Raw genomic sequence first — 20560 nt, forward strand, 5'->3', positions numbered from 1 at the left:
AGATACTACTCAGCTATTAGAAATGACAAATACCCACCATTTGCTTCGACGTGGATGGAACTGGAGGGTATTATGCTGAGTGAAGTAAGTCAATCGGAGAAGGACAAACATTATATGGTCTCATTCATTTGGGGAATATAAAAAATAGTGAAAGGGAATAAAGGGGAAAGGAGAAAAAAATGAGTGGGAAATATCAGAAAGGGAGACAGAACGTGAAAGACTCCTAACTCTGGGAAACGAACTAGGGGTGGTGGAAGGGGAGGTGGGCGGGGGGTGGGGGTGACTGGGTGATGGGCACTGAGGTGGGCACTTGACGGAATGAGCATTGGGTGTTATTCTATGTGTTGGCAAATTGAACACCAATAAAAAATAAATTTATAAAAAAAATAGTAATCACTGAACAACAACAAAAAAATATTAAAGGGACCTTCCTGAAGTCACACAGGTGGTAGGTAGCAGAGTTGGAATTTGAACCCAGGAGGCCTGGCTCCAGATTCCTAATAGCTGTGCTCCAATGGAACCCAGGTACCTAGACCATGAGAGGTAGGTTAAGGATCTGATCAGGTGCTTGAGGTTGATCAGCATAGGCTTCAGCAAGTAACATGTGAGGCATACTTTAGAAATCAAGCCTAATGGTAGGAGATAGCAGAGATGTTCCAGATGGGGATTACAGCAAGCAGAGAAAAAAAGCATAGGAGGAGCATTAACTTTCAGGCAGTACTTGACTGCTGCTTATAGATTGAGAAAGCAGCAGGCCGAGGGGCTGGCAGGACGGTAATACAGTTTAAGTGGAATATCTGTGAACATCATGAGAATAAAGTCAATGACTCAAGACTTGCTATATGGCCTTGATGATACAGCTGACAAATTTCAGTTTGATAAAAATAAAAATTTAGCCATAACCCTGAACATTTTTTTATATTTTTAAAAGATTTTATTCATGAGAGACACATAGAGAGCGAGGCAGGGACACAGGCAGAAGAAGCAGGCTCCATGTAGGGAGCCCGACGTGGGACTCGATCCCGGGTCTCCAGGATCACGCCCTAGGCTGAAGGCGGCACTAAACCGCTGTGCCACCCAGGCTGCCCTGAACATTTTTTTTTTGAAATAGGAAAGTGATATAGAACTCGCATCCTTCCCCCACCACCATCACCACAAAAACCAGAACGGATATTATAGATGCTGTTGTGAAGAAAACTACGTATCATTGTCTACCATTGGTTTAAGAAGTCTGTGGGGACCTAGTTTGAGTAAAATAAACTAATGTAACTGGTCAGTCTTGGGTTTCTCCAGCTCCAAAGGTAAGCGCTTAGTGAAAGCAGCACACTGGTAAGTGCTCAGGGCACTGCCTCAGGCAGGACTCTCCTCTAGAACCAGGTGGGGAGGGACATGGCATAGGGGATTACAGTGGGGGGGCACCCCCACCTCTAGAACTCAACCTTGGCCACAGCTCAGGTGGCTCTGTGCAATCCGCAGAAATGCACTATTCCTTCCTCTCTAAAATCAGGGTGACAGACTTCTCATACCTTCATCGCCAGAAGCCACACTTTTTCTGAACATATTTCTGAGTACCAAGGTAAAAAAGCAATCTGATACAGATCTAAAGGGTAGTCATTTTCAGGTTGAGGAAAAATAAAACCAAGCTCTAAACACAGTTCTTCTGAATTAAATTGTGAGTTTATATTATATTCCCTCTATTATTTGGTGAAGACGTGTCCTTGCACTCAGTCCCCTTTGCAAGAGTGAGTCATCAAACAGGGAGACCTGGGACACGGGAAGACAATAAATAGGGAGAGTGGGTTAATTTAACTAAAAAGGCGCAGGCATGGCTTTCATATGGGCAACAGGAGAGGAGCTTGGTAGTGCAGCCAGCAGCTTACAAAGGCAACTGTGCAAAAGTTTGAGCTGCCTGCCATCCAGACTGCACTTTTCCTCACAACAAAAAACACTGGTTAGGCTTCCATGAAAGGCCATAAGGAGGCTTAAACTATTATTATGACAGGTTAGTGGTTATTGGGAAGCTGGCTTGGGGATATTCATAAGCAGTTTTTTCGGGGGGAACATTGCATTCGCAGGATGGAGCTTGTTGCATCACAGATAGAAGCTCAGCCTTCCAGCCCCAGGACAGCTACACAGGGAAAAGATGGGTTCACTCCTAATGGGGAACACATGTTTCCCTTAGGATGGCTTTTCTGTGCCTGCCTTCACATAGATGTGCACACAGATGCACACCTTACAACAGCTCATTAGGGGAAAGGTAAATGCCCATTGCACTTTTCTTTCATTTATTAATTCAGCAAATAATGTGAGCTCTCTGGGCACCTGGGTGGCTCAGCGGTTGAGCATCTGCCTTTGGTTCAGGTTGTGATCCTGGGGTCCTGGGATGAGTCCCACATCGGGTTCCCTGCAGGGAGCCTGCTTCTCCCTCTGCTTTTGTCTCTGCCTCTCTCTCTGGGTCTCTCATGAATAAATAAAATCTTAAAAAAATAATGTGAGCACTCACTAAGGGCCTGGCTCTGTTCTAGGAATTAGAGACACAGCAGACAAACATTTGTACTGAAGCTTACATTCTCCTAGGCAGCAGTGAACAGACAGGTAAATTATTTAGCACAGATGTTGATTAAGAGTTGTGCAGAATCTTAGGGAAGGTCAAGAGGGCTGATGGGGAGGGGACTTTGTTCTTTAGAACAGCAGGATCAGAGAAGACCATGGGAGAAGAGGGGGTACCTCCGGGCAGAGGCTGGAGGCAGGGACACTATCAGCAGGACACGGGGGTGCTGGGAGAGGAGCAGGGGCAGTGAGAGAAGGCTGGGGATGTATGGGCCAGTTGATGGAGGGCCCCCGCAGGTCATAGGATGGAGCTGGGCCTCAGTCCAAGTGAGAAGGGGAGCCACTGAGCTGTCCAGAGCAGAGGAGTGACGACATCAGACTTAAGGATACCTCAGAGAACGAGCCAGTAAGTGGGTGCCAGCAGTTGGAAGTGCTGTTGGAGAGGAGAGGGCCCAGATATGGAATATTTTGAAGATGGAGCTGACAGGGTTTGCTGATGGGTTGGATGGAGCAGAGAACAAGGGCAGAAAGGGAGAGAAGGCAAGAGCGAGGGAGAAAGAGAAGACAGAGAGATGTCTATGGTGACCTTCACATCTCGGTGAGCTGCCGTCTCCTGAGACAGGGGCACCGTGGTGGGGCAGGCTTGTGAGGGATCCATTCAAGCAACAGCTTGGAGGCATCAGGGAAGCTCTGCTCCCTCCCACAGGACTTAGAGCCTCAGCAGGGCACCATTCAACCAGGCAGAAGGAGAGCTGGCATTTCACTGTGGGTTGGGGAAGGGGGATCACTGCATCACAATCACCTGGAGGGCTTGTTAAAAATGCCAATTCCCAGGGCACATCTTAGCCCTACCAATTCAGGCTCTAGGGGTGGAGCCCAGGTATCTGCACCTGCACCACTCCCCAGGTGGTTCTTATGCCCATAGGTAATGACCTTCGGGACATCTGTAAATTTTCCATTTCAGAGCTAGAGAATGCTCATTAACATGCGTGGTAAATGAATTTCATCTGACAGCAGCTCCTGGGGTGGTGGGATTTCAGGGAATGCTCTCACGTTCATTCCTGGCCAGCTGAGCAGGAGGACTCGGTGCTTATTGCCCACTCAGGCCCAGATCCACAAGCATGCAAAGTGAAGATCCTTTAGTGGAGGGAATCCAGAAGCCTCGAAGCCAAATCCCCTCCCTGAAGAAAAGGCAGAAATGGACCTAGAAACAGGATCCCACATGCAGCTATCAACCTCAAGCCAAATTTCTATGGGAAATGCAGAGAGATCCAAAGATGCTGAACTACTTGAAGGTATAGAGTCAATGTCTGAATCTCAACTGGATGAGATGTGTGATGAGCATGTCCCAAAACAAAGTGGCAGTTTTCTCTTTCAGTCATCATTTATATGCTTCTCCACATCAATTTTGGATATATTTTCACACTTCTTTCTATTCTGGTAAATAGATATCATCTCCATTTTACAGATGAGAAAATTAAGGCCCATGGAAATATGGTCTTCTGGCTCTAAGTCCCATGCTCTATTACACCAGGCAGTACTCAAGTGTGGCCTTTGGAATCATCCAGGGACCCTGGTTTAAAAATGCAGATTCTGGTTCAGGAGGTGGAGAAGGGGTGTGGAAAGTGGCATCTTAAAGAAAGACCCAGGTGAATCAGAGGCAAGTGGACTAGAGTCCATATATTAATAAATCATTTTTCTTCCATGGCCTCCTGTCTCCTGAATTTACCCACAGGCTGTCTTCCAGACCCTCCTGGGACCCACTCTCTGCCTGGAAGCACCTGTCCCAAAGAGTCAGAACAGTAGAGTCAAGTCTGCTGGTGACTCAGGGTACAGCAGGAGGATGGAGGCCAGCCAGTTTTGATGTGATCAGTTTGCAAAGGCTTTGTTAATTGGTTAGACAGTAGCTGAAGCAATCGTCACATGAGGACTTTTACATCATTTCTTTTTCCCATTTAATGCTTCTTTTTTTTTTTTTATGATAGTCACAGAGAGAGAGAGAGTGAGAGAGAGGCAGAGGGAGAAGCAGAGGGAGAAGCAGAGGGAGAAGCAGGCTCCATGCACCGGGAGCCCGATGTGGGATTCGATCCCGGGTCTCCAGGATCACGCCCTGTGCCAAAGGCAGGCGCCAAACCGCTGCGCCACCCAGGGATCCCCATTTAATGCTTCTTTACTCATATCCTTAATAGAAAGAAAAATGGGGCGGGGATACATAAGAGAAAAGAAGCAAAGGCATTACCAAAGTACTTGAGATGTGTCCTAATTGGAAGTTACTCACGCATATGGAAACTTCTCTGCACTGCTTTGGATCTGTCCTTCACTTTTCCTTTTGCCAGCAACATTTAAGCACCTGTTTTCAGCCTTGGGCCTGGCCTGCCCCCTTCTCTAAGAGCTCTGACGGAGCCACGTGGAAGGGGACAGTGGGCAGGCTCCAGGCACAGTGTGCGAGAAGAGAGGGGACAGAGGGCTCCCGGCATGGGGCTGCCCCTGGCAGCTGGCATGACTTTTACTTTTGACAGCTTTCACTGCTCAAAAAAGGACCCACATTTTCACTAAAGGAAAGATCTTCCTGTTTCCCTGCCTTGAAGAATGATTAGTAAGAAAAACCACATCCAACTTTGTAAATGAAAAACAGTGGCATGCTTTTTCCTCCAGTTTTCATGTGTGTTTATTTTGTGTGTGTGTGTGTGTGTGTGTGTGTGTGTGTGGTGTAGCGATGCTGCTTGGACAAACAGTTATTAGGATCACCAGCAGGCTCTCCCTTGCAGGTGTCTTCACCGGTATGGGAGGCCTTGGTGTTCACAGATCCTGAGCACCCTGGAGGTGTACCCAGGAGAGACGCTTTCTCCTCTGGAAGGTCGGATGGGGAGGCAGAGCCTGTTCTAATTCATCCTGAGGTGGAAGCTGCATGAGTAACACATTCTTGCAGCCTTTCCCAAAGCCAAAAGTCGGGTTGGACTAAAAGCCACAGGGAAATCCCTGTGACAGCCTGGGCTTTCCCAGCTCGACTGCCATCTAAGTAGGAACACGAGGATCCCACAATGGAGTCTGTATGAGTAGGTTTTGAAAGCCGGGTGTCCCTCCCCTTTCTAATTCACCATGCAGACTGAGGCTAGATGAAGCTCCTGGTAGCACCACCTCAGCAGGTGTAAGAATATCTAAGAGCTCTGGAAGTCATGACCCCTGCTCCCCACCACACAGGCAGACCCGGTCAGCTGTAATTCTGACCTCTCTCACCCACCCCCTCATCATCTCTCTCTCCATCTCCATACTTGTCAGTCCTCTGTGCAGACTGTTTCCCCAGTTTCCTTCTCAGACCCTGAGCCCATGGTCCAGCTCAAGGCCCTCCTCCGTCACAAAGACTTCCCAGACCGCAGGGACACGTAGGGCTACCTTCTGCTCTGTTACCTTACCACCTGTGCCAATCCTTCCATGGCTTCCTTGCCTCTTACTCAGACAAATCGCTCAGTATTTCCAGGCTTCAGTTTCTCTGTAACATGGGAACAATAAGAGTATCTACCTCACAGGGAAGCTCAGAAGAGTGACCCTGGCAGCACAAACTAAAGCAAGTTCCACTTAGCAACCCACTGGGTATGTGGTAAATGCCAGGCAAAACTTCTACTAGTGTTTCAGTCAGAGAAGGACATGCAGTAGGTGCTCATGTAACTTTCTGGGTTGTCGACAAGCTACTGGAGCTCCCTGGAGTCACAAGGCACCTCAGACAGGATGCTTGCATTTCCACTTTATTGCTGGCTCTGTGGTCTATGAGAACAGAACAAAGTGAGTAATACACTTGAGGACAGAACTAGAATGTGGTTGGGACATTCTTGCGTGGTGTACACATGTTCTGAAAAGAATCTAGATTTCTCAATAACAAGAAGAGCCTCTAAAAAGAGTCCCTAAGGGGAAAAAATTGAAAGGGAGAGAGATTTGGGGGTTCTTTAAATCTTAATATCTTAATTTGGCAAGATGACTTCTAAGTTTAAAGGGGAAATTAAAATGCAATGGGCTTGGTGCCTTCCATATTCAACTTTAATACTCACAGCTACGTCATGAGGTCTACATTTCCTCCATTTTATAGCCGAAGAACATGAGGCTCAAACAGAGTATACATCTTACCAAAAACCACACAGCAGAGCTGGGAATCAAGCTCAAGTCCACCTAACACCTAAAGCCATGCTTCTCTACTCCATCAGTAGAAACAGCCAGGCAGGATGGCTCACAGCTGGGCACTTGTAGGCAATGTTCTGTGTGAGTCTCCACCATCCCCACCCACCAGCTGTCCCAGAGGAAGTCCACACAGACCTCTGGGGTGCCAATGTTTCATCTGAAAAAAGAAAATGTCATAACTGCATAGTCCCATAAGCCACACAGTCTTCCTAAAACCTGAGGGGAAAGCAGAAGCTTGCCCATTTTCCCTCTGTGCTTTCAAGTTTCCAAGTCTTTCTCTGTGCTTTCTAACATGCTGTTGCTGATTTTTTTGTTGTTGTTCAAATGTTTCTGGTTGGATTTTTCCCCCCTAAATGTCGTAGTGTATTAACCGGCTTTTTCATATGCATTCTGCCATTTTTAAGACGTCAGGAGTAAACGCCCTCCAGCAGCTGCTAAATATCAGAGTTCATGCCCCAGAAGGGTTATGGCTGCTGCCTCTGTTCTTGACTCTCCTTAAGCCTCCTCCCCTATTACTGCAGCGAGCTTAACCTCTCACAGCTCAAAGCAGGCTGTGCAGCCCCTTCTTCTTAACTCCTTAATAAATCACTCCACAGATCTGCTTAATATTCCAACCTCTTCCCAGGCCAGGAAGTCACAAGGGAAGAGACCATTTTAGGATTCCATCTTTACCTCAAAATCCCTTTACTATGAATCTTTGATACTTGGCTTTACATTTTCTTTAGATATACAGAGTTTTCACTGAAAAGTCAGGAGGTTGTCATAAGGAAGTGAAGGTTCTGAAGCCTTCCGATAAAATTCACATCTTGGATTTAACTGAAATGTGGCCCTTCAGCACAAAATAAAGCACGGTGATTCAACAAGCCTATTGGCTAGTCTCTTGCCATCCCTTCACCCCATTCCTCCTGTTTTAAATCTCCTATAGAAACAACAGCCACAATTTATTAAGGATCAGTTAGTGCAGACACTGAGAACTTTGTTATCTCATTTAGTCCCCTCAGCAAATTTAAGAAAAATCAGGGACTTGGGGGTTCCATGAGTGCCTCAAGCAAACGCACAAGCAAGCAAAGCATCTAGGATTCAAATCTAACTCTGACACCAATAGCTCTCCCTCTAATCATTACACGAGGCCACTTTCATCACAAAATCGTTTCTTTCCTCCTAGAATAGGCACATCTTCAAACATATTCTTGCTTGATCCCTACCACGGCAGAAGAACCCAGAAGGCCCTCTTTGCTAGGTTGACTTGTTTTTACTACAAAAGAATGGGAAACAGAAAAGGTGGGGGGGGGGGGGGGGGGGGAAAGAGGTCCTGAAGAATGCTTTCACCTCTGGCCCCTTTCCTCCTCTTAGAGGTCAGAAGAGCAATCCCTGGAACAAATGGGCTCAGTTGCCCACTCACATGTTTACATCCCTGATTGGAAAGAAAGAACCAATGTGACAAGTCTTAACAAGGAAAGGAAGGCGACATGACTTCGTGTCTGTATTAATTAACCACTGCCTCCTCTCAGCATTTCTTTTCTGGCCCCTCACTCTGGTCAGTGAGTCATGAAATGAGGACAAGACTCCAGGGAGGTGAATACCACAGCTGCACAGCCATGAACCAAAAATGACAAGACACAGGTGGTTAGCAATTTTCTTTCCCCATGGGTCTCTCTCCCACACGCCACCGAGGCATCTCTCACCAAGAAGAGCACACGCGTTGTCCCATAGTGGAGTACGAATCTGGAATGATCCTCTGAGCCAGCATAACCAGTCACTTAAAACAACTGCCTTAACCCTTTCATCCCTGTAATGTCTATGAAACCCCAGAACGTTTCACCTTTGCTGAACTTTCAAATTGAAATACTTCATTACACTTGAGAGCATAGCTGGCCCGAGCAACCTAGTTCTTCCCCACTTGCTTCATGAGGCCCATTTGTAGAAAACATTATTAATGGTCAAGAAATTCCAACAGAATCTGCCTGCCAAGATTTATTTGGCAAAGGAAAGCTACTCCATCTCCTGAAACATAGGTTTAAAAGTCCATTCCAATCTTCATTTTGCTAAACATCACACCAACTCACTTGAGAGAAAAATCGCAACTCTGTGCAAACCAGCATCTTAAAAATGAAATCCCAGCACCCAGTCTTCTCAGGCACTTACCCTCCGTGCTGGAACCAATGACATCTTCCACACCTAGCACTTGCCTCCCCTGACCCAGTGGAGTATGAGCTGGCACGGAGTAATTCAGAAGAACTTCCTTTCCTCCAGGATGGGCTGGAGGAACATCCTCTTCTGAAAGCGGTGCCCCTCTACCTGGATGGGGAGGTGGGGTTCCCCGGGTAGGATCCAGTGAATCGCTTTCTATCTCTGATGGGGCTGGGCCTCTGGTCCCTGGCTGTTCAGAAGACTCCACTCGGCCATTTAAATCTGGAACATCTCTCCCCTCTAGGACTCTCCCCTCTTTGGTTTGAGGGTCCAAGGTGGCAGACTCTGTTTCAGGGTAGGATTGCCCATCACTAGCTGTCAGATGCGGCGGCAAAGGGGAGGCTGGAACAGAATCCGGTGGAGATATCCCACCTCCTCCAGGTCCCAGCTCAGCCTTCGCCTGGAAGGAAACGTCAATACTGCTGTGGCCATTCCATGCTTCCTCAGGTTCACTCGGGGGGTATTCCACTTCTCCCTCATTCTCATCATAATAATCCAAATTGTCCTCAGTGTAGTCACTTTCCAGGGCTGCCTCAGGCCTGAAGGACTGCTCTGGGGGAGGTGAAGGGTGGGCTTTGGTAAGGTCTCCTCCAATGGTGGCTGGCCTGATATTGTCCAGTGGGGAGGTGCTGCCGATATGAAAAGCCCACACTCCAGGAATCCCCAGGTTGCTCTGTCTAAATAAAAAGGAAACGGTACATAACAAAAGTGTCCACTTACCCACCATCCTACAATGGTGAGCAATTTATTTCAAAACTGAAAGCTATTAAGATCAGATTTAAAGTTTTCCCTAGTATAAAACCAAATAGAACCAGGCCTACATGCTAACTAAAAGGACCATACTGAAATTTTGACATTAGGTTTCAGAACGCTAGACCATCAAATTAGAAATCTCTAAAATTCACATATTTTGTCTAAAATCTGGCTATTTGAAAACGAATAGGGAATGATGGGGTATTTTATGCCTTCTCTACTTTTAACACGCTTGGGAAAATGTATGCTTAAAAATCTTTGCCAAACAAACAATAATGATACATTATTGTACATAATTTTGAGACTTAGTGATGTCCTGGATCCTTAATGTTGGGATTGACTTTAAAATACTTAAAAAAAGATGAATATGGTGAAATATCAACAACTCTAAATCCAGGGGATGAGATTTTGGGTGTTCATTTACGTATTCCCTCAATTCTTCTGTGTATTTTTGAAAATTTAAATGAAAAGTAAAATAGAATATTAAATTGAGGAACATTCCTACAATTGAAGGTATAGAAGGACTTTCTAAGAGTAACAAAGACCTAAAATCATAAAGGAAGAGAACAATAACTTTGCCAACCCTGAACTTACAGCTTCTAGATGGTAAATAGCTTTAAAGATGAACAACTGGACAAATATATTCACATCATATAAAAGGATTAATATACTCACTATATTTTTTCTTATTTACGAGCTCTCTTTGCAAACACTCCAACAGAAAATAGCAAAGGACAGGGGCAGAGAAGTCACAAAGATAGATAAATAGCTATTATACTCCTAATCAAAGAAATCAGAGTGAGAATATAAACGTTTACACTGATCAGATTCACAAATATTGAAAAGAGGGCTTCTGGGTGGCTTAGTCAGTTAAGCATCTACCTTGGGCTCAAGTCATGATCCTGGAGTCCTGGGATGGAGGCCTCTGTTGGGTTCCCTGCTCAGTGGGGAGTCTGCTTCTCCCTCTATCACTGCCCCTCCCCCTGCTTGTGCACGCTCTCTCTCTCTCAAATAAAATAAATAAAAACCTTTATAAATATATAAATAAATAAAATAAAATATTGACAAGCTGCTGATCACAGCTCTATCTTGTGAGGACATACACTGGACATTTTGGAAGGGCAGTATGTTCCTGTTCATCAGAATGTTTAACTGTGTATAGCTTTTCTCAGCAATTCTACTCTTAAGAAGTTATCGTTAGTGGAAATGAGAATCTGAGCAACTTGTGTTCTGCTGTTTCTGCAATGATATTTATAATGAGAAAAATTAAAAAAAACATGTTAAGTGTTCATCAATAAGTTATTATCTTAATGGCATAGTATAACTATGATGCAGTGTTTTGTAGTCTTAAAATGATTAAAAGAAAAAACACACGTATCTTCCTGAATGATACCTATAAAATAGTGATAAATGGGAAAATGTCGCATGGATAGCAAAAGAACCATATTGGTTTTTAAAAGTTTCTGCATGGTCCTATAGTCCTCAAATAACTAACACTGGTTATCACGTGAAATGGGTAGTGATACTGGGTAATTTGTGCTTAAAGTCTGTGCTTTCTTTTTTATGTTAATCATGGATTATACTAAAGAAAAGTCCCTCCCTCTGTACCACATCTTTCTCTGTTCTCATCAAGCAAGTTGGAGATCTCTAGGAAGCATCAAAAATACAAACTGAGGGCAGGCACTGACAGAGGTAAATGCGAGCGCTGCGTGTGTGTGTGTGTGTGTGTGTGTGTGTGAGTGCATGCACATGCGCATGTGTCTCCTAGTTCCAAAGGGTCTTTATCACCGCAGTGGGGAAGCACAACTGCTTTTTCCTGCAGGTTGTTTGGCCCCCATTGCCTCCTGTACCCTGAGTACTGCTGGCACTCTTTCCAATGCTCTGGAATTGTTGATCTGTTTGTGTGTCGCCCCTACCAGAGTGCAGGTTGTTAGTGTGTGCGGGGCCTATGTTTCAGACATCTTTGTATTTCAAGTGTTTGGCCCATTGTGATCTCTCAATAATGTGTGAGGAGAAGAGAATCTGTGGAAAAGTGGAAGAGGAAGGTGCAACCAACCATAGAAGAGAAAGCAAAGAGCTAAGTTTTCTCACAACTGGATTTCTAAAGGCAGTCTGGGTGGAGACCTAAAGATGCCCAAGGTGGGTCATAAGACTGGGAAAGGAGATGAGGATTCAGCACAAAAGAAGTAGTTCAGAACTCCAGGCTCGTGCTTGAATTTTGAACTTGCCCCTGAATAACTCTGAGGTCACAGGCAATCTAACTTCCCTATGCACATTTGTCAAATTGAGAAAAATAGTAGAACTTACCTCCTAGGATTCTTGTGAGTTTTAATTAAGATAACTTGTGGAAAGTGTTTTACATGGTGTTTGGCAAATAACAAGCTCTCAATAAATGCCAGCTCTAAGTAACCATATTTGGTTGTAGGGCCTGCTTGCTGGCAGCCGAGCAAAGCAGATGGCATGCAAAAGTGTAAGGTGTTCCAGGGCTCAGGAATAATGTAATGGAAGGGAAAAGCAGTTAGGCGAGGCTAAGTAACCAGTGTACTCCGCCTGGCTTCTAGACCCGGACTTGGGAAAGAAATAAAAGCAAAGATTCTTTTTTCACAAGCCCTAAAATTAACAAATACCAACTGGTGCTAACCCAGATATGGTACTATGTGGACCGACAAAGAGCAAAGGGGCTTATTACTGCACTAGTAGAGTAAACCTCTGATGGGTCTCAGGAATGTGCCAGCTACCTCATGGAAAACCAACCAGTGTGGTTTCAGTTGATGAAGCTGTACGGAAACCCTGAGACCTCTGAATGCTACCAATGTGTTTGGTTTTCCCTTTGCCCCAAATTACACTATTCTTGACTTAACTTTTAACATGTATCTGTCTAAATGACTAAATCACAACATCTCCTCCTGTGAAATGATTAACCTGGAAAAATCTGTTATATTACTGGATATTTTTATGTGGCTCCAAGAGCAATGTTTTCCATAGCAAGCCTCAGTGGCTGTGCAAACACATACACACTGTTCTGTTTCTGATGTCTGTACCAAATAGGGGAGAAAGGATAGGGAGCCTTTTATATTTTGGTGAATTTGCTCCTCCCAGGGTCTAATCTAGTTCCTGGTTTTGACCTGAAGCCTCCCTTAGCAGCCACCAAGAGGGGCACCTGGGTGGCTCAGTGGTTGAGCATCTGCCTTTGGCTCAGGTTGTGATCCCGGGGTCCTGGGATCAAGTCTCACATTGGGCTTTCAATGGGGAGCCTGCTTCTCCCTCTGCCTGTGTCTCTGCCTCTCTCTCTCTCTCTGTGTGTCTCTCATGAATAAATAAATAGAATCTTTAAATAGAGAGAAAAAAAGAAGTCATCAAGATATTATTTAATGGTGTTATGGCCACTCAAGTTTGGGTAGCTGCAAAGGGTCCTTACATCTGACAGGGAAGGGCTTATGCCCTATGTTACTTACTGGTAGAGATTTTTCACAGACTGCTCAGTGCTAGTCAAGCTGAAATAGGGTCCTTCTCTCTTCAGGTCATCGGTCTCCCCTCGGCAGAAGCCCACCCGAGCAGGAAGCTCGAGCTGGACATTGTAAGACTCTTTGGGGCGGGTTCCAAAGAACTGAAGGCCATTGGCAGGGTAAAGAAAGAGGGCGTAGGTATCAGATTCATCAGATGCCAGAACTGCCTGGAAAGTGTTCAGCTATGAAAAACAAACAAACAAACAAACAAAAAAAAATAGGTAAGATTCTTAATTAAATAAGAATAGAAAAAACAATGCAAGCAAAGCATCATTAAAGTATAAAGGGTCTCCTACCTTCTCGGGATTCCTCCAAATTGCTTTTATATATTATTTTCCATTCAAATTCCTCTTCAAGTTATAATTTTATAAGCTATATCATTACCATAATCCTCTTTTATCATTTAGGTCAATACTTGAAATATGCATAGGTAAGAACCATAGGTTCCAAAAATAATGTTTTTAAGGTTTCAAACTTCTCTCATCCAACCGTCTTTAAGAGCAAGTATCAGGCACCTGGGTGGCTCGGCAGTTGAGCATCTGCCTTTGGCTCACGTTGTGATCCTGGGGGTCCTGGGATGGAGTCCTGCCTCAGGCTCCCTCTGCCTATGTCTCTGCCTCTCTGTGTCTCTCATGAATAAATAAATAAAATCTTAAAAAAAAAAAAAAAAAGCAAGTACCAAAATTCACCTGTGTATTCCCACAATTGCTGTCTTAGTTTACTGCCTTGGGCACTCATGTGGAGCATTCATTCATTCATTCATTTGTGCGTTTACTGAATGCCTATTATGGGCAGGCATGGTGTTAGCCATTGGCCGGCTGACCAAAAGCCTCCATACTATTCTCACAGCCTCTCTCTTTTCTCTTTCATCTGCCTTTTCACACCAGCACCTGAGTTATCTGACTCTCATTTCACAGACCAGGAAACAAGACATGTGGGCTAACAGATCTGCCTAAGGTCAGCAGGCTCTAGAGTCCATACCCTGCACCACTAGGCATCCTAACTCCTTAGCATCCCATTCAAGGTGGTTTCTAACTGCCCCAAACTCTTTCCCCAGGTTTAGATCCGCTGGGTCTTCATCACACTGAGTAATATTCCCCTTTGTGCTTTAACATACTTTAATGCTTCTGTATTTTTGCTCATGTTTCTCTGTGTCTGGAAACCCCCTTAACCTTCTAATGCTGCCCTTCCTGAGGTATTCTATGATTCTCTGTAGATTTATTTCTGTTCTCTGACCACCCATAACACCTTTGTGGGTGTTTCTGGTTAGTATTTACCTCCATCTTGCCTGGTTAGCTGTTTCTGTGTTTGTAAACTCCACTTATTAATTCACTTGCACATTAATTCAGCCAAGTACCTACTAAACATGAGGCATTACACTTGGTGCTGAAGAAAATGGAGCAAAGAAGGGAGTCTCTGCCCAGGACAGTCTTATACTTAGAAGGGAACGGCCATGGCTGGAATTCAGGACAGTTACTGTTGAAGATAGTACAGGCCAGATGAGGGTGTGTGAGGTGTCAGGCTTAGGCTGGGAGGCATCACAGAGGCAGCCTGTGAACATTAATAAACACAGGAGGAGCCAAAGCAGACCAGAGTGAGAGGCCAGGAGTCTGAATTAGCCACAAACTCCACACCTAGGCCCTCATAAAATCACTCCTTAAAGTTCAATTTATTCTTGTATTTTCAGCCAGACGCTTTTTGCCTTTACCTATATAATGCTATCTCCATCCATACCCCCAAGTAATCTGTTAGTGGTATTTCCTTATCTTAAACCGGTATTATATTTAGGACTCCTTTCTCTCACTAAATCCCTCTCCTTTTACAATTTGGTAGGGAACTGGGAGCTATTTATAAATACCACTACTTCCTAAATAATGTGACTCTTAGAAATGTTATTTGAAACAATGTTTTAAATAACATTTTAAATAAATGGAGTATTATTTCTCCATTTTGCTAGACAGACAAAAGTAGGCCCCAGAAAAGAACATCATATCTTACTAAATAAAATAGCAAACAATAGGAAAGTGCCTTGCATTTCATTCTGTCCTGGGCCCTTCCCCATATGGTGTTCAGACTCTTCCAATGTTTATTCTTCCTTTCTCCAATGCTTAATTTCAAAGTATAGTTCTGACATTTTGCTTATAGGACACAGCAATTCAGGTGTTAAATGCTTTTCAAGAAAAAAAAGCACACAATCTTTCTTTTTGTTCTCTAACATAGACACACTTAACTTATTTTGCTTTCTTTTAAAGATTTTATTTTTAAGTAATCTCTGCATCCAACATGGGACTCAAACTTACAACCCCAAGATCAAGAATCGCATGCTTGGGATGGCTGGGTGGCTCAGTGGTTAAGTATCTGCCTTCAGCTCAGGGCGTGATCCTGGAGTCCCAGGATCGTGTGCCACACTGGGCTCCCTGCATGGAGTCTGCTTCTCCTTCTGCCTGTGTCTCTGCCTGCCTCTCTCTCTCTCTTTCTGTCTCTCATGAATAAATAAATAAAATCTTAAAAAGAATCGCATGCTTTACTGACTAAGCCAGCCAGGCACCCCTGCTTTCTCTCTTTAAGCTCACACACTTAAAGATGGTGGAGGTAGAGGGCTTTATATTTGTTATCTTTACAGTTGTTGATAGTTTCATCAGCAAAGTTTGACGGTTCCAGAAACAAAAGGCAAAAGATGCTTTCTAGAATTTCTCAAAGCTAGGAAACCATAACTTCTGCCAAATGTAAACAAAGCCTATTCTGCAGTATGTCTATACATAATACATACTATGTCATTGATTAGCGTTGATTCCATAACTTCAGAGTACTCCTTTGGTCAGAATCAACAAACTTCAGCTAGGGAAATCAAAGTACTTGAGGAGAGAGAAAGGACTTGTAACAAGCTAAGCTTTCCAAGCTCCTGGCATTGATTACCTATAACAAATGTAAGATATGAAGAACCCTGGTTCTAAGTTTAGAGAAATTCTGTAAGATAAGGGCGGGGGGGGGGGGGGTCCTATGGATTGTGAGGAACTGAAGGGGATGGGGGAGGAGAGGAGGGAGAAAATAAACAGAGCTGTGAAGGGGAGTGTCTGGCTTTTACTGTGGAGCCTGGGAATTTAGCACTTTATTTTATTCATTCTGTCAGTCAAAAAATCCAGTTTGATGAAAATTTATTCAATGCCTTTTATACGCCATCCCTAAGGCAAGCACTTATTATATAGGTGGCAAGGCTGTATTTAATCTACTTGTCTCCACTGAAAAAGGCTAATAGGAGGATTTTAGATAGAATTTATGATACTAAAGTACAGGCCAAAAGAGTTTGGCTGTTTAAAAACCACCCACACACCAAATGATCACTTTTAGAGTTCTCTCTCTTGGCTCTACAAAATTCTACATCTAATTGCTACAGAGCATACTTCTTAAAGTCCTGAAGGACTCCTCCTCCCAAAACACTCCTCGACTGGCTTCCAGACCGGAAAGGTCTTCACATTCCTGGAGACCAGTGCCTTTGCAAGAACCACACATGCTCTGTCTCTGAAGATAAACCCTCAGATGGGCTGCCAAACCCTACAAAAGGGTCACCGGTTCCCAACTTCCTCAGGATCCCAGGGAGGAGAGAGGGGCCTTCATGGGAAGAGAAGTAGCACAGAAAGGATCAGGGCCAGTGGCTGCCTTGCTTCAAAGTTTCTGCCATCCTGTTATCAGAGAGAAAAGCCAGAGTTGTCAGCAGGAACCAGGCAGGGTCTGACTCTCTCTTTCAGGTATGGGACATCACCAATCAATGTTGACTTGACACTCGGCAGAACCAGGCTGAGGGATACAAAACATGCTACTTTATAGGCTTCTAAATTTACAATTCATTTAATTAATTTCCAGCCATTTGGCAAAGAAACAGAATGGTGCCAGCCTTGTCTCAAACAGGTTTGCCTATAGTGGCTTATAAAGATTACGATAAAAATTCAGAAGTAGGGTAAATCCTACAGGGGTCACAAAGTTCTCTTTCCAGTCTTCCTTAGGGTCACATGTTCTCTACAGTGGTAGCATCACTGACTTCTGGCCTCCAGTGTTTGGTGTGAGCACTAACCTCCATCCCTTACTTTAATTCTCCACCTCCCAGTACCTGTATGTTGCTGTCACATGCATGATTTCCCCTCATTCATTTTTTTATGCCCTAAATCCTACAGATCCTGCCCAAAATTCAAAGATATATGTTCTTGTCTCTAACGTGACATCCTTCCTGACTCTTAGTCCTTAGGAAAGCTTAAACATTTCATGAACCAATTTCCATATATGTCTCTATTCAGCACATCTTCACAGCTATGTCTTAGCCTCAGGTTAAATGTTTTCGGATAGACCCAGACCTCCCATCTTCTGGACTTCAGCTCCAAAAGTCAAAAAGCTACAATGAAGTCCTTCTACCTCTCATTCTCTCTGTGGATTCACCACCCTCCATCAACGACAATCATCCCTTGAAACAAGTCAACACCCTCTAGTCCCGATGGACTTCCGTTCATGTGTGACGGCTCCATGACTCCATCCATGTCTCCCACCTCAGCTCTCTCAGCCTGCTCCCAGAACAAGGCCTTGCTTAGAACATTTTCTCCTGCTGCTTCATTCTTGAGATCCATTCTTTCAGCCCTTTCAGCTCAACTGACATTCAAGGTCAACAAAACAATCCGCATATCACAAAGATCTGTGTGACCAGTTCTCCATAACTCCCATCCATCCATCCAACAACAACAAAACAATTCTCTCCCTCCCTGCAAACCACAGCTGAAGTAAACAGCAGTCCTCTTTATGTCTCTGTCAACAAGTTCTTTGAAGGTCAATACTGTGACTTCTTTGCCCTGTGAGGTACCTATGACAGTTGAGGAGTCTCAGATCAACTGAACTGATAAACACTATTTGTTCCTTTTTTTTTTTTTTTTTTTAAAGAGAGCCAGAGGGAAGGAGAGAATCTTAAGCACGCTACACATCCAAAGCACCCAACGAGGTAGATCTCACGACCCTGAGATCAGGACCTGAGCTGAAATCAAGAGTTGGATGCTTAACCAACGGAGCCACTGAGGCACCCCATATTTATCCATTTTGTTTTTAGTTGCAGTTACACTTTGCCATTCCTGCAACATCAGGTACAACATCTTGTCATACCCCCCGTGAATATCCATGGAGAGGAAGGGCAACAACTGAAATAGTTTTAAATGGTAAAGATGCCTGTTCCTCTGGTATCTTCAAGTTTCCCAGATAAACAGGGGTTAGTGTGTCAAGGTTTAAGAAAGCCACGTAGAACTCACACAGCCCTTCAGGCAAGGCAGATGAATGCTTGCCAAAATCTATCTCCAAAGAACTATTAAAATAAGAACTCAAATCACAGAGCTCTTTAAAGTATTCTGAAGAACCTTCAATATGGGTAATTGAAAAAACATCCTCTCTCCAAACAGAACCCTTATCTTCTTTTGAAATGAAACAAATTCTGAAGCCAACTCAGCATATGGCAATATCTGAAGAATGATTTTAACTAGAAAAGAGAGCTGGAATCTACAAATCTTCCCGTAGTTGCCACCCAAAAGAGATCAAACAGAAGTTGTAGTTCAGAAAACCTAATATTTAAAGAGTTCTAATGTAAAGGCCTTACATCACTGAGTCCTTACAAGATAGAGAAATTTAAAAACCAGAATCTGCCCCTTTCATGCCAACATATAGGAACACAGATTGGCTGAGCAGCCACATCCACTAGGTCTAAAAGAATACAATGACTACTTAAAAACGTCACTTTAGTTAATTCTGACTACAGTCCTGTAAGGTAGGCATTTGTCCCCCATTTTACAGCTTCGGAATCTAAGAATGAAGCTAAGTCATTGCTTCCAAAGCCACTGCTAACCTTTCACAACCCACATCTTCTTTCAAACTGTTTTTGTATTGTCATTGTCTTCACAACCACCCTGAAAGGTGGGTGAAAGAGCAGTATTCCCAGGCTACAGGCGAAATTGAAACAATAAGTAACGAAGTCACCTTTTCTGTATTGTAATTTTTGGTTTCAAATAAGCTGTGAAAAAATGAAATCTTAAAGCTCTAGTGTGATTTCACCATCCCAGCACTTCTGTACAACTGTTCATCTCTCTGACTCCTCTCACTCAACTCAACTTCATCTTTATATTGTTGAAAAAGTAAGACAGGTGCAGCTGAATTCAGAGCACTGGAATGCTAATTTGGAAGTATTAAGGTATCAACAGCATCCTTGCCAGCCAATTTCATTGCAAGTCCATTTTTCCTTTGAATGAAATATGATGCCAAGTACTCTTCTGATACTAAGATCACATCAAGCCTTATTTATTGGAAGTCTTTGGGAAAAGCACAATTATCATTGTGTCCACCTACATTACTTGAGCCAAGAAAATGGGTCTTGCATGAAAAAATCTGGGCTAAAAGCAATAAGAAAACAAACAAACAAAAAACAAACAAAACAGGCACCTGGCTGGCTCAGTTGGTAGAGCATACAATTCTTGATCTTGGGGTCATGAGTTTAAGCTCCACACTGGGTGTAGAGATTACTTAAAAATAAAGGCAATAAAAAAACTAGGAATCAAATGTGTATTCTAAACTGACCTTTGCCTCATTAAAAGCAGAATTCTGGACAATTGCATTATCTTCTATTTGCCATTATCTGTGAAATGCAAACAGTAATTCTTGTACTTATCTTGTAGGATTGTTGTGGGAAGACAATATGATAAAATAATGGTTTTAAGAATTAACTAGGTAGCTTGAATATACAACATATATAATAATTGTCTTAGTAGTCTTTCCTGTGAGCCCTTACCTTTTCAATATAGACAAAAAAGAACTCTGGGGAAAAAGAAATTCAATCCCTTGCTTAAAATTCTTCAAAACCTGTCCACTGCCAAAGAAACAAGTCCAAACTCCCAGAAGAGCATGATCTGCCCCCACCCCATGGCCTTTTCATCCTCATGCCTAAACACCCTTCCTATTCAGTAATAATGTACCACATGCAATGCCCAAAACACATTATACTTTACAGAACATGGGTAATATGTCACATGCTATTTCTTTGGAGACTGTTCCACTATGCTCAACTCAGATTCAAAACTGCTTCTTCATTAAAACCTTCCCAGATTGAGTTCCCTAACCAGGAAGTAGCAGAGTTAGTCTCCAAGTGAAGATGCTACTGCACTTACCATTTGAACATAATCAATGTCTCCACTAAACTATGAGATCCTTTCACTGTATCTGTACCAGTTCTGAACTATAGTAAGTGTACAATTTGCTGGATGAATAAATCTTAACTATATTTAAATATAAATGACTTATACACACATTTATATGAATATACCACATATAAGATATATGTCTACAAAAAAAGATTGACAGAAAACAATAAGCTATTAGGA

At 43.5% G+C, this 20560-nt stretch overlaps 1 protein-coding gene across 2 annotated transcripts in view; it reads right to left on the bottom strand.

The window, feature by feature from the left end:
- NID2 (nidogen 2) overlaps window positions 1-20560 on the bottom strand; it is a 61036-nt gene that overhangs the window by 37221 nt on the left and 3255 nt on the right. For both annotated transcript variants that reach the window (XM_038544712.1, XM_038544713.1), the window contains exons 3-4: window positions 13119-13351; window positions 8866-9587 (exon numbers count right to left, since the gene is read on the bottom strand). In XM_038544712.1, the coding sequence (XP_038400640.1) occupies window positions 8866-9587; window positions 13119-13351 (955 nt within the window). The remainder of the gene's footprint in view (window positions 1-8865; window positions 9588-13118; window positions 13352-20560) is intronic.

Source organism: Canis lupus, chromosome 8 (genome assembly GCF_011100685.1).
Source record: "Canis lupus familiaris isolate Mischka breed German Shepherd chromosome 8, alternate assembly UU_Cfam_GSD_1.0, whole genome shotgun sequence".
Classification (NCBI taxonomy): domain Eukaryota; kingdom Metazoa; phylum Chordata; class Mammalia; order Carnivora; family Canidae; genus Canis; species Canis lupus.